The sequence below is a fragment of the Podarcis bocagei genome, assembly GCF_964188305.1.
Source record: "Podarcis bocagei genome assembly, chromosome: 5".
Taxonomy (NCBI): Eukaryota; Metazoa; Chordata; class Lepidosauria; order Squamata; family Lacertidae; genus Podarcis; species Podarcis bocagei.
This window is the reverse complement of record NC_138129.1, coordinates 52,309,933-52,322,934: the sequence shown is the minus strand read 5'-3', so window position 1 is coordinate 52,322,934 and position 13,002 is coordinate 52,309,933. Positions and strand designations below refer to the sequence as shown.

Genomic DNA, 13,002 nt, shown 5'->3' with positions numbered 1-13,002 from the left:
ACTTGCACCCTGCTTGCTACAGGAGACAAGAGAGAAGGGTGAGCAAATTAATTAGCAGGACAGGAGGTGTTGCTACTGCACACTTGCGGTCATACTTGCCTTGAGCTCTTAAAGTGACAGGCAGTCTCTTAGCAAACCCCAGTGGGGTCTTTGTTCTATGGTCAGATGGCCAAGGAGGATTTTGGAACTGGGAGGCATGGCAGGATACTTGGAGAGGGGAAAGGAGATACAGTGAGGAACAAGCCACACTGCTCTTTTCTAGCTGTAACCATCATCATACAACTAAATATCTGCACCTTGCTAGAGTGTCTGATAGGTTCTAATGCTATGGCAGATGGTTGGAAAGGAAGAGCTGGAAAAGATGCAGCTCAGATGCTTGGAAGCATTTGCTAGTCTTTCATTATCATTTCAAGGGGCAACAATGAACATATTGCCTTAGCAGGTGGTTGCTAAGCAGAATCTGCAGGGCTTCTTCAGTAACTGACTTCTTTGTGGCTTCCCAAATAAGGAAGGGTGCATGGCAGTCTGGGAGTCGTAAATCTATCCAGCAGGATAGAATTAGGGGAAGGAAATGGTGAGTGCCAAAAATGCTGGGTGATATTTCTGGTTCTGCAATGGAGATGTTAGGACACTTATTAGTTGAAGCAAGAGACAAAATCTACAACCATTAGGAGTCTCTAAGGAAATGATTCAGAGTGAAACAGGACACCCTCTTTTTACAACAACACATATACAGAGGGACTTGCTCCATGGCCTGTAGTTTTGCCCTCTTTGATCTATTTGGAGCATTGCAGCCACCACCTACTAACTATGCTGACATGATTAAAGTGAGGCAGGGATAGGTTAACAGCTCTTCACAACAGTCCAATAATTCAGTGTAGATACTGCTTTTGTAGATGGCAAAAGTATACCTGGTCTCCATTAACTGATCAGAGAATGAAATGCCTGGAAATGTTGGGAGTAGGCCAACCATCCATGGTCTTCACTGGAGGTTCTTTCTGCCTGCTTCCATGAGATATTCTCTTAGCATGACCAGCCTAGGTAGTAAAACCTACACAACTTTGGAGTGGAGCCCCTAAGATGGTTGGATGGCATCTTTCCAGTTGAATGGCCTCTTTTCGACAACTCCCACAGCCAAGCTGGTGCCAAATGTATTGCTCTGCTTTCCTTTGGACCACAACAGTGAGGCCAAGAGGGAGGTCTTGGCATCTGGGCAGCCCAGGACCCCCATAAACATTGCCCAGGCTTGCACTTCAGTGAAATCACTTTTATGGTGCAAATGCAGCAAAAACAACACGGAGACAGCAGTTACGAGTTGTAAGCTCAACCTGATTGGCGCAAGTGTAAGTTATAAGCTCTATGAGTTGCCTTGGTTGGTGGGAGAGATCATTTTGTCTCGCTGGGTGTCACTCAACAAGCAGACCAAACAACTGCACCAGGCAAAAAAGAAATAAACCCTCTCGCACCTAGCAAGCTGGAACATCAGGACTATGTGTCCTGGCTTGTCCACCGACCTGCTGCAGGTCAATAACTCCTGAAAGACAGCCAACATTGACTGTGAGCTGAAAATGCTCAACATTGCCGTTGCCACTCTACAGGAGACCAAACTCGCTTCAAATGGCTGCCTCAGAGAGAAGAACTTACACCTTCTTCTGGCAAGCAGGGAACCCAGAAGAACCACGTATTTGTGGCATAGGCTTTGCAATGAGGAACTCCCATCTGCCTACAATAGAACAGCTGACAGAGGGCTCAGAATGCTTGCTTTCCCTCTGCTTTTCAACCACTTCCTGTCTGGTTAATATCTTGAGCATCTACACTCCCACTATGTGCCCTGACATACAGACCAGGGACCAGTTCTACAAGGAACTAGACTTCTGTCTCAGACACGTCTACATTAACTTGGTCGTGTCCACAGAATGGAAGACAGCAGGGTCCCCAAGGACATCCTCTATGGGGAGCTGGCTTCAGGCACCAGGCCTGTTAGCAGACCAAGATGTCTGCAAACAAGACATGGAGGCTGACAACATAAACCCCACCGTGTGGGAATCCCTTGCAGATGACCGCAGTGCTTGGAGGCAGTCAGGTCGTCTATCCACAGCAGTGACCAGGAAGGAATGACTGCTGGACTTCTTCATCTGCCCCAGCTGCAACATCTCTCTCCCGTATCGGTCTCTACAGCCACAGCAGGTGCTATAACTGTCCTATGGTTTGACTTCACTCTTAAAAGTGCACTCCTCCATTGTCTCCCAAGACAGATGCATGCCAACACATTACATGGCAGGTCAATAAAGCTAAAACATGTTCCTCACCACCGTATAACATTCCAGCGAATGTATCTGTCAGAGCATGATGCTGCAATTGTTTCAAAGACCTGAATATATTTTGAACCCAAGAGAAGGGGCAACGTGGAAGCCTAGAAAGGATCATGAGCAGCAACAGCAGCAGCAGCAGCACTAGTCTTCTCACCTCATTGACAGATACAAGGAAAAGAGCTCTAGCTAATTCACTTACTGCACAACACACAGCATCTGCTTCCTATTTGCATGCGACTGTGCGGGGGGGGGGGGGTAGGAAGCACTCCAGCTTGCTAGTCAGTGACAGAAGGAATCTCACTTGCTCACTCACTGAGCCGAGGAGGAAGACTGGCCCCACCTCAAAATTGCCTAATATTTATCCACAGTCTGGCAGACCACCTGCTTTGAGTATCTTGTGGGCACAGCCTGTCTGCAGTACAGGCAACAGTCCAACAGGAGGAGCTCAAATACAAGCATTGCTCTAGCACAGCAAGAGTGTAGATAAATAATTAACATGCTGGCGTGATTGTGCTTATTTAATTCTATTAATCCCTGGCTGTAAATTCTCTCCAAGGTTCAGTGTGCTGTAGGAGCTAAAGATGCTCTCTCTGTGGTTTGACATCCAGACCTATCAAGAGCAACAATGAGCTAAGCCACTTCTACTCCTTACGGTCTGTGCAAGTCACATGGAGAATGACACACTGACTTGAGATCCACAAGAGCTCATAACCAGCACTGGCAGCACCAGGCAGCTGTTTTGCTGGGCAAATCCTTTTTCCACTCCCAATTCTAGCGCAGCTACACCCTCTGCAGGCTGCTGGCACAGTGCTTGACCACACTTTCTCTTCTACTACCCCTGAGGTCCTGAAGTTGAGGCTAGGAACTGTAGTGTTTCTTATTTTGCTTATGAGCTAGGTTTTGCCCTGAGCAAGTACTCCTAATGCTGTTCCATCCCTGTGGCTGAAGTATTAAGTATGCAGACCTCTGAATTACCTATGGCTTTGAGCACGTCCTTTATGCAGCGGTTTTGCGGCTAGGTTTGTGTGAGAAACGTAACATGCAATTCTACCCAAATTAATGAGCACACAAATAGCCTCAAGGGCTGATCCAAACTGCTTCCCCTTTCCTTCTTGCTGCTTCAGCCAGCTGCAAACCCAGTTCAATTAGCTGGGTTCTTGAACTCACAGGATTAGGCTGAGAGGAAAAACTGTGATCTGTGTTGTGATGCAGAATGCCTTCTCAATGTCTCAGTATATCCCCACATCTCAGCACTATATTGCTCTTCCACTACTCAGCTTAGATACACAAGACTGCTCCTGAATCATCTACCTACTATTCTAGATTTCTTCTTCCACACCACACAGCCATGGCCCTAACAGAGTGCCTGGGGTATCAAAGTGCTTGCTAGGCCTGAAAGTTCAAATTTTCTCCAGTAGTGACAAGGACAAAAAGCAATAAAGGGTTATTTCTTTATTTTCCAACTTTCTGAGTGAGTATTGCTTCAGTATGCCTTCTCCCTGCGCTAGTGGGAAAATCCTCTCCTGTTACTCAGCCTGCCCTGGACTTAACAAAGATGAATGGTTCAGACAGGGGTACAAGGCAGCAGAATACCCAAGAAAAATCCATATACCAAAATTAGTTCCTTCCTTAATAGCTACTTAATCATGGTAAATGCAGCTGATGTTTACTTGAAACTGGAATTTGAGAGAGAGGGATTGGAAGGTTGCAAGTCAGAATTGTATCTAATGACCACTTTTAAGAGATAGTGTGTTCTTTAAAGTGTGATTGAAGCCCCCTATAAGAGTGAGAACACTCAGCAGCCCCCACCAGCCCTGATACTATTGTAGCTACTGTTGCCCATGGTCCTCTTTTGTACCACACTCCAGAAAAAAATGGATCCTGTCACAATGATCTATGAAAACAAGAGCCCAATTAGAAATGGGCTTGCATGTGGGATTTTGGGTCCTGGCAGCCTAACAGGCTCATAAGCATTCACCCAGCTGGGAGTTCCTGGGAAACATACTCCTTTTTTGTGTCCTTCCCTGCTAAATGCTGTGGATCAGCAGTGTGTGGTTAACAGTCTTTCCAAACCTTGCTAGGCTTTGGTGCCTCTTTCACATGCTAGCCTTTAGCTAGCCAGTGCTTCTCCCTGGCCTCTATAATCTTGCCTTCTGGGCAATGCTTGTATCACATCCCCTGAATCAAGGGAGATATGCTGCTGCAAGGGGAGGTCAGGGGCAAAAGAAGATAACAATTCAAGCAGGACCAATAATGCATGAAAAGGACACTTCCTCAATTTATCCTCCCCCTCTACACATATGAGAAGAGTTTTATTTATGATTTAAGCCCCTCACAGCTGAAGTGGGCCCTACAGGGCATGCTGCAAGCACAGGAAAACATTTATCCTGCTACTGTGACTCTAATAGCTACAAGGGAACTTTTTCCAACATAGCAATTTTTCAAATTAATCATCTGCCTAGTAAATGGTTCATCGTGGAGAGAAGGAGTTTGCCTGCAAAAGCCACCATAATTCCTGGCCTCTCAATACCACTATTTTGGCCTCCATCACAGCATAAACAGCACTCCGAGGCTACTGAAACTGTAACCTTTTCCAATATAATTAATAACTAACAGAAAGTGTACAAAACATAATGTGAGAATCTATATCTATATTTCTCTACTGGAAGCAAAACAGGTCTGCACTTGACCGTTCACACATTACATTTTACACTTTTTTCCAGCATATAGGGCAGCTATGGGCAGAATTCTTTTGTAAGTTCTGCAATGTTAGGTTGGGCTGAGGAGCGGCAGACAAAACTATTGTCCAGGTCAAAAGCAACCATTCCGGTGCTATCGAGACATTCTAGATCACAACTCTCGTTAACTCTCTGGCTGGGGCTCATTGGAGTTGCAGTCCAGAAATCCGGAGGGCACCAGGTTGTTGACCCCTGAGCCTGGAAGAACACAGATCCAAGATAAACACCCAAGCAGACTCACCTCATATTCCTGGGAAAACTTCAGCCCATCATTGGCCTTCAGTCGGTCGATGTTGTCTGCAAGGTCCGTCACTGGAATGGGAGGATGATCACGCATGCCTACCAGATCAAACATAAGGAGGGGAGGTAGCAGGGTAAGAAGTTATTGTACGGTTGAAGAATGTTCCCGCACATGCGCACAGCAGACCAAATGGCAATGTGGCGCGATGGATGGAACATGAGTGAGGAAACATGGCATGCAGTGCCCACGCAATGGCACAATGTATGTGTGCATGCTCTGATGAGACAGCGACCAGCCAGATGGCTTCTACATATAATACCAGGCCAAAAAGGGTGAAGATACTGCTGTATGGACTGAGGCTGGAAGGGGCCTAGGCAATAAAGTACAAAGCCCTTGGAGTCTGCGCCCTGCATTCCATTCAGACAGTGCACACTACAGTACAGATACAGAGATCCTGAACATATGCCAGCATTGTTCACTGGGCCCTGGGACCACTTTCTGTAACTCTCAACAGCCCACACTCATGTTCTAAGTGACTGAGGCAGCGTACAAGTCTTAAGCACTCACAACCATGCATCTATAAGAAAGGCACCAAGAAATCCTGTATTTAATAGCTGGGCAATTAAAAACCATTCCTTATCAAAGAATATTTTGCCTAGTGATAGGTAGGGAGCAAAGAGGGTCTGGAAAGTAAGCTTTTGTGCATCTAGCCTTCTTGAGTTTAATGACTTTGCAATGATGCACAATCTCACAAAGTAGACTTACACCAGCCCCTAATCAAGAGACAGGATCTGTTCTTCTTACAAGTTAAACCTCATCTCTGTTCCTCTGCAATTCTCAAAGTATCAATAGGAAGTAAAATCTGCAGCAATTCCTCCCCCCCCCCCCCGCATTTTCCTCTTGCCGTGGAGGCCAGAGCCAAAGTAAACTTTACAGGCACAATATAGAGCAAAATCCCATCCTTCTCCTTTGTCCACCAGAAGCTCAGAAAATTAAGACAGTATTTGTAGGTGACACACTGCACTTCACATTCATTAAGACATAGGCAGAGAGAGCAAAAGAATAAAAGAGCAGCTGCAGGAGGGACTACTCTTGCAGATGGTTCAGAAGTTGCAGTTAGAGGAAAATGCAGCAGCCCATTTGGTTAGTGGGTCAACCACCTGGAATCATTCTAATTCTATGGGATTTACACAGGTTTCCAATACATTTCTGAGATCAATTCAGTGTACTATCACTGACCTATTAAGTCCTGCATGACTCAGGACTCCTGAAGGAGCACCACTCCCAGTACTGTCTCGCCTAGTTGTTAAGATGTGAACAAAAGTCCCCTTTTGATGTCCCACATCAAGGGTCAGTGCCCATGGAGTTATCCTTTTTGCATCAGCTCAAAACCTTTTTGTTTTCACAAACATTTTTAAGTGTTGGGATTTTATGGAATTATCCCCAGGACTTGGTTTTGTAAATTTTAATTTCTGCTACACTCATGTATTATTTTGTATTGTACCTTGAGGACCACCTCTCCTCATATCAACCAACCTGAACCCTGTAATCATCATCTGAGGCCCTTCTTCATTCCTTTTCTCCCAGGCATTTGGCTAATTAGACAATCTATGACCTTTTAAACTGTTTGTGTGGGTGGTTTTTGTTTGTTACTATAGTATGTATTTTTGTAGTTTTATATTGTAAACCGCCCTGTGATCCTTGGATGAAGGGTGGTATATAATAATAATAATAATAATAATAATAATAATAATAATAATAATAATGTCATTGTTTTTATACCTGCATAAACTGAACTGGGTTTAAGAATGACTGAATGCCTAAATAAATACATTTGGTTTTAAGGCATTCCAATAAGGTGCTGCCTGCGAAACAGTGGCTGAGGAGCATATGGAGGAGATGAGCAAGTCCTAGCTTGCTGGACTACATTTGGATAGAGAACACTTCCTTTTCATTTTGGAGGAGATGCTGTATGGCCTCCACATGATATAAGTGCATCCTTTGCATCTGCAGCCAGGCCTTGCTTCCCTAAGTTGGGGTCCTATAACATACCAAAGAAAGAGCTGCTGCAGCTTCATGCGCTCAGTCAAGATTGCAATTTTGCTGGCTGATTTGTGAATTTCATTGTTTGGAAAACTGTGACGTGTTAATCTCTCTTTCTTTCTTCACATGCAGGCTGGAGCATTGTATGTGAGTAGCACCAGAGACTAGTTTGTGGGGGACAGCCTGGCTCACTAGCAAGAGAAGGGTTAGCACTAAGTCTGTGGTGAGTGAGGTTGACCTTCATGACACTGAACAAAAAAGATGAGAAAGAAAGAGGCGGGGAAAAGATAGTGAGGAAGAAGAAAAAGGAGGAGGAGAGAAAACTAACTTGAGATATTCGGGCAACTGGGGCCACTGGCACCTGAAAGAACAGAAATCCCATTAGCTGTTGCTGAGGGAAGAGTTAAAGATGCGACAGAGGAGGGTCAAAGGGCAGCACAAAAATCCCCACAACCACCTTCACATTCCTACATTTAGGGATGGGAATTGCAGCTTGATGCTTGCTACACATGTGGCAGCATGGAGGGTGATGTATTAAGACAAGCACCAAATACAACCAGGATTATTTCACAAAAAGGATTTCCCCACAACAGACATGATAGATGGCTTTGCTTGTTGGCCAGGAAACAGAGTTCCTATTCCCAGCACATGCTGCTTTCCAAGACCATGCTTCCCTCCTACATGAGACAGCAGCAGAGCCTTGGAACCAAGGTGTAGTCAAAATTCACCCAATCGCTTAGTAGCGACATCACCCTGCCTGACCTGCCACAAGTCTGCAAAATGGAACATGAGAACAAAGGAGCTGACAATTCACGCAAGAACCTGTGTCTGAAGTGGAAACTATTAAAGTGATAAGCTTAATATTTAATAACAGCAGCTTGATTAATTATGTACTGAGCAAGGCCTTTCCTGCCTCTACATTTGCCAGAAGGGATATCAACTATGAGACTGCTCAGGGTTTAGTTGCTGCTGTCTGGCCCACAGAAGGCATCCATCCATCACAGAAGAGGGTGAGGATAGGTGGAGGCAACTAAGTGTCTCAGACTGAAACAATAATACCAGAACTTTTTTTGTACACTGATTGTTCCCTACTGGGCACCTGAGAAGATAAAAGGGTGCAAAAGCTCAAGCTAGCAGCTCAGCAAGTATGGTCACACCTGAGAATATGGGGGGGGGGGGATTGCGTATACACTATGAGGCTAACTCGCTTTCTTTTGTCAAGCTTCCCTTTTGTGCAACATCCCTTGTTAGCACATACAACTCTGCACCATGTCCATGCCTCTATCTTCTCTCTGTGACCCCTCTGGACTAGACCTCTAACTCTCCTGTCATGTTGGACTCTGCAAACCATCTGGTGGAATAATGACTTTACACTAATAGGGTGGGTCGTGCTCCCAATTCTACAAGCTGTGTGCGTACAACCCACAAAAGCCCCCGTCCTCTGACCCACCTGCAAGGCAGTATGAGGTAAAGGACTCAAGCCTAAAGAGAGAGAGAAGAGAGCCGCGCTGCACATAGTCACAGGGCACAACTTCCAATTCCCTTCCTGCAACTGCTTTCCCCCCCAAATCTATTATAGGAGGACAAATAGTTTTGAGGAAAAGGAATACAGGTCACATCTTGCTAGGTAGAGTCTGGGTGTACTGAGCTAGAAGCCCCCACTGACCGCTAACATCATTCAATAGCCTTCATGAATCCCACAATCTAAATAAGGAAGGAATAGGTTGCTTCAACTCTAACACGATAGAATGCAAACCACATCCTGCCTCAGATGAGGATGTGAGGCCCTCCACAAAGCAAGAAATCTAGGAAATAGACTCTGTTGAAGACAGATTGTTTTGCTGACACAGCTAAGCAGCATCTATTACAACTGCAACGTACCTTAAGAGTTGGAAGCACTGCAGGAGCTGAATCATGAACCTGCCTACCTGCTACTTGACAGTGGACCTACTGGCATGTTGGACTTTCCTTTTGCTGGCTAATTTTGAGACCATATCTGGAAAGCACGATGTGGGCCAAAAAACTGAGTGTTATCTATGGAATATAAGATAAATCATGACAAGGGCTCCATTAGAGCCTGTTCTTTGTCACGCTATGCCTTCCAGCACCTTGTGATGCATGTATGGTCAGGCTATTGAGCCAACAGAAAGCCTGCCATCCCCATTCTGACTGTTGCCAATGTCAGATATACACGTGAGCAACAGTGTATTGAGCCGCACTGGCCTCTGAACCTAGCCTGAGAAGGTGCACACAACACTGCAAAGGGAAGAAGAGGCTCTCTTATCACAAACTCCTGCCAGTAAAAGGAGCACGGGCCTCTGTGGGGCCGTCAAGTGGTACCTACCTGGTGTTTGGTAGTTGAGTCGCCTCATTTCAACAGGATCAGAGGAATGGGCCAGCAAGGAGTCCTTCAGGCCAATGGAATGCTCATCCTTGGCGGAGGGTGAATTGGCCCTTTTCCTAAAGGGAGAGAAGGCGCAGCTCAGAAGGTAGATCTGGGCATGGACCAAATGGCAGAGAGCTTCAAGATGACCCTGTAGCAGACTCAATAATGCACCTAGCTGTAAGGGGGACTGGTAACCCCCTCCCCAGAGCTGACAAAATCTCCAGTTCCACTTCCATCTTCCACACACCAGTGTTGGGAACTATTTCCTCTGGTGGATGAATATACTTAAGATTTTGCCAAGTATTAAAAAAATTATTTAAAATGTGAAGAGTTGTAATATAATAGGGTAAGGGCTCTTCAGGGTGAATTTTATTGGTCCATTAATACTTGTCTTGAGTGGCTGAAGGCCCCCCAGGCGTGTGTTAATGGAACAATAAAATACACTGTTGTCTCTTCATGCTATATTTATGCCTGCAGCTCCACCACCCTAGGCTCTTATCCTAGTAGATTTCACTAGCTAAGCAGAGATGAACCTGCTCAGTGATTAAATGGGAGACATTTACAGGAAATTTTGGCATGACAAGAAGAGCTATCAGTGATGTCCAGTGGCTACCATTAAACCAGAAAACCTCATATGGTGTTGCCTCTTAAAGTTGCAATGTGTTTTCTGGGGTAACTAAGCCACGGGGAGGGGGTATTCAACAGAAACAGAAACACCCCAGCCTGGTATTAAGGAGCACTGTGCTGCAATCCTGCAGGCAATTCAGCAGAGAGGTGTGTGTATCTGTTGCTCTTTCAAACACATCAGAAGCCCAAAGCACTTATGATTAACCTGGAGACACTGTTGATAGCACCCTGAAAAGGATTTTTTTACTTTGCCTGACGGCACAACTCTATTTGTTAGAAGGGAGAAATTGCCACAATTAGCATGGTGCCTCTGTGCTGTGAGGGGAGAAAACAAAAGTTTGTTCAGCTGTATGCACATGCATGCATGAAGTGGGGAGTCATTTATAAAGCAGCCACCACATTACAACATCTGAAATAAGAGCCCTGCATCAACTTGAATTTATCACCAAAGGGGACCATTGTTGAAATAAGCCTAAGACTTTGCTTTGGTTCCTGCCTCCTGCTGAAAGTCAGTGTCACTCTGTTGTAACAGCATTACTTCCAGATTTACTAAGAATCAGCTAGACACCAAAGTCAGCAAGCAGTGGGAGACCTTTGTAGGACACACACAGTGACACTGAAAAGGGAACAGCTCAGAGCAAGGCCTTATTAACTGGTTTATAGAGCATGCTGATTATGCCAAGGAACTAGAGTCAGCTCATGGTAATGTCACATCCTTGATCAATATAGGGGGCAAATAACCCCACAAATCCTGGAACACCAAATGCACTGAAAAGGAATTTTCTAAAACTCTGTCACACCTTACTTGTGAAGCCATTTATTTAAATATAACAGAAGAGAAGGTTAAAGGAGTTTAGGACACCACAATGGCTAGGTAGGCAGAGCAATATCCAAAAGCCAGATTAGTCTGGATAGGAAGACTTATGATTACTGTTTTTAACAAGATGAAACAGTGGATGTGAAACAAACAAAGCAAAGGATTAGTAAGGGGGGAGGAGGAGGGCAGATGTCTACCTTTCTTGTTTGCTAGATCCAGGGACAGCAGAAATAGAAAAAAAGAGGAAATCCAGGTTACAAAAAGGTACTAACTGTGCATGCAATAACCCAAAGTCACCTCCCCTCTTGGTGTTATTATGCACATTTAGTTGGAGAAAAATGATGACAGCTTCCCAGAGCAAAGATGGGAGAGTAAGCACTCCCTGTAACCAAATGAGCAGCTCCTGCTTCTTTTAACAGCCCAAGCACTTGACACCCATGTCCCAGATCATGGATCAGAACACCTATGACTAGGCTGAGGACAAATCTCTGGAACAAAGGGTCCTTGTTACCACATGGAGGGTTCATTCTCAGAGCCAAGAAGACTTGGGGAAAAGCACCAGGCCTCTGAATAAACCAAGGGATGTAGGCATTTGTTGGCCAGAGCCTTTTACTTAATCTGAGGCATGGTGATACAGGTCATCACCCTAGAACCACTAAGCAGAAGCCATGTCCTATGGCTTCACAGTTCATCTGGCACTGACACAGCCCCAGTTCACTTCCAGTATATACCTTCCCAGCACAAAATGAAATGCAGAAACCACTGAATGTGATCCCATGCTCCCCTTCCTAGGGCTTGCCTTAGATAGCACTGTTTTGCAGGCTCCATTGAGAAACACCTTCAGGAAGGTTCAGACCACATCCCCCAGAAGAGACAGTGTCCTTGGATTTATCATATAGTTTGCTCACTGTAAATGTTCTTGAGCTTGGCACAATACAGCACCATGGACACCACCACATTGCACGGGCATAGGCGTGTGCTCACCTTTTGAAGAGCAGGATAGCAATGACAATGATGATGATTAAGATGACAGCCAGGACAGGCCCCATCACCCACAGCATCTCTGGTTCATCCTGCTGTTTTGCTGAAACCTCCATCACAATCTCATCTGAGTAGGGGCTGGCTGCATACTTCTTCTGGTGAGTTTGAGAGAGAGGAGAGCAGACAAAGATCACTGATCAGGTCTCTTCCTTGCTTAATTCTGAGTTGTCCCTTGGTACAATAGCCCCAAGCTGCCCACCTGCAATTTTCCTCATGAGCACCCAGGGAATTAACAGACATCGTGAAAACAAACCTCCTCTCCACAGTAATGGAACATTCAGAACCACATCAGCTAGAAAGTGGCCTCCCTCAGTGCCAGAAAGGAATGGTCCAGCTGAGAACAAGTTGCCAGCCTCAGACACACGAAGAGCCAAATTATAGGCTTTGGAGATGCAGCCAATTGAGCATCAGGCCTGGCGGGTAGTGACTAAGTGGTTTATAATACCTATTATGCCGTTATAAACACATCACCCTAGGGGGTTATATGTCAAGGAACACCCACTGGGCATTATGTTCCACACTGAACAGCAGACTAACTCATGGCTGTCCTTGAAGCTCTAGCATAAGCCCTGAATACAGCAGGATTCACATGGGGCTTCTAACATGCAAAGGCTTCCAAGTCATACAAGGGACTGGCAAGTTGCAACCAAAAAAGCAATACAAAATTGGCTGGCTCTGTTCCAATACATGCTATGCTTATATCTTTTTTTTAATGCCTGCCAGAAGACGTATGTTCAGGGAGGACCATGTTCTCTGTTCTAGTGGAGGCTTCCTGTTGCCTTGCTCAAGGTAGAGGC

At 45.3% G+C, this 13,002-nt stretch overlaps 1 protein-coding gene and 2 long non-coding RNA genes across 14 annotated transcripts in view; 1 reads left to right on the top strand and 2 right to left on the bottom strand.

The window, feature by feature from the left end:
• The window catches only part of LOC308587579, a 66,637-nt gene extending 58,981 nt beyond the window's left edge, over positions 1 to 7,656 (top strand). Inside the window, exon 4 of the long non-coding RNA XR_014008463.1 lies at positions 7,467 to 7,656. This is a non-coding gene — a long non-coding RNA (uncharacterized lncRNA). The remainder of the gene's footprint in view (positions 1 to 7,466) is intronic.
• Positions 1 to 13,002, bottom strand: part of PTPRF (protein tyrosine phosphatase receptor type F) — a 478,572-nt gene that overhangs the window by 25,341 nt on the left and 440,229 nt on the right. For 8 of the 12 annotated variants that reach the window (XM_081195232.1, XM_081195228.1, XM_081195234.1 and 5 more), the window contains 4 exons: positions 12,149 to 12,300; positions 9,679 to 9,794; positions 7,663 to 7,695; positions 5,292 to 5,389 (listed from right to left, as the gene is read on the bottom strand). In XM_081195232.1, the coding sequence (XP_081051358.1) occupies positions 5,292 to 5,389; positions 7,663 to 7,695; positions 9,679 to 9,794; positions 12,149 to 12,300 (399 nt within the window). The remainder of the gene's footprint in view (positions 1 to 5,291; positions 5,390 to 7,662; positions 7,696 to 9,678; positions 9,795 to 12,148; positions 12,301 to 13,002) is intronic. The other 4 variants (XM_081195235.1, XM_081195237.1, XM_081195230.1 and 1 more) reach the window with 1 other exon arrangement.
• Positions 1 to 13,002, bottom strand: part of LOC308587585 — a 440,103-nt gene that overhangs the window by 26,065 nt on the left and 401,036 nt on the right. The window lies entirely within an intron of this gene.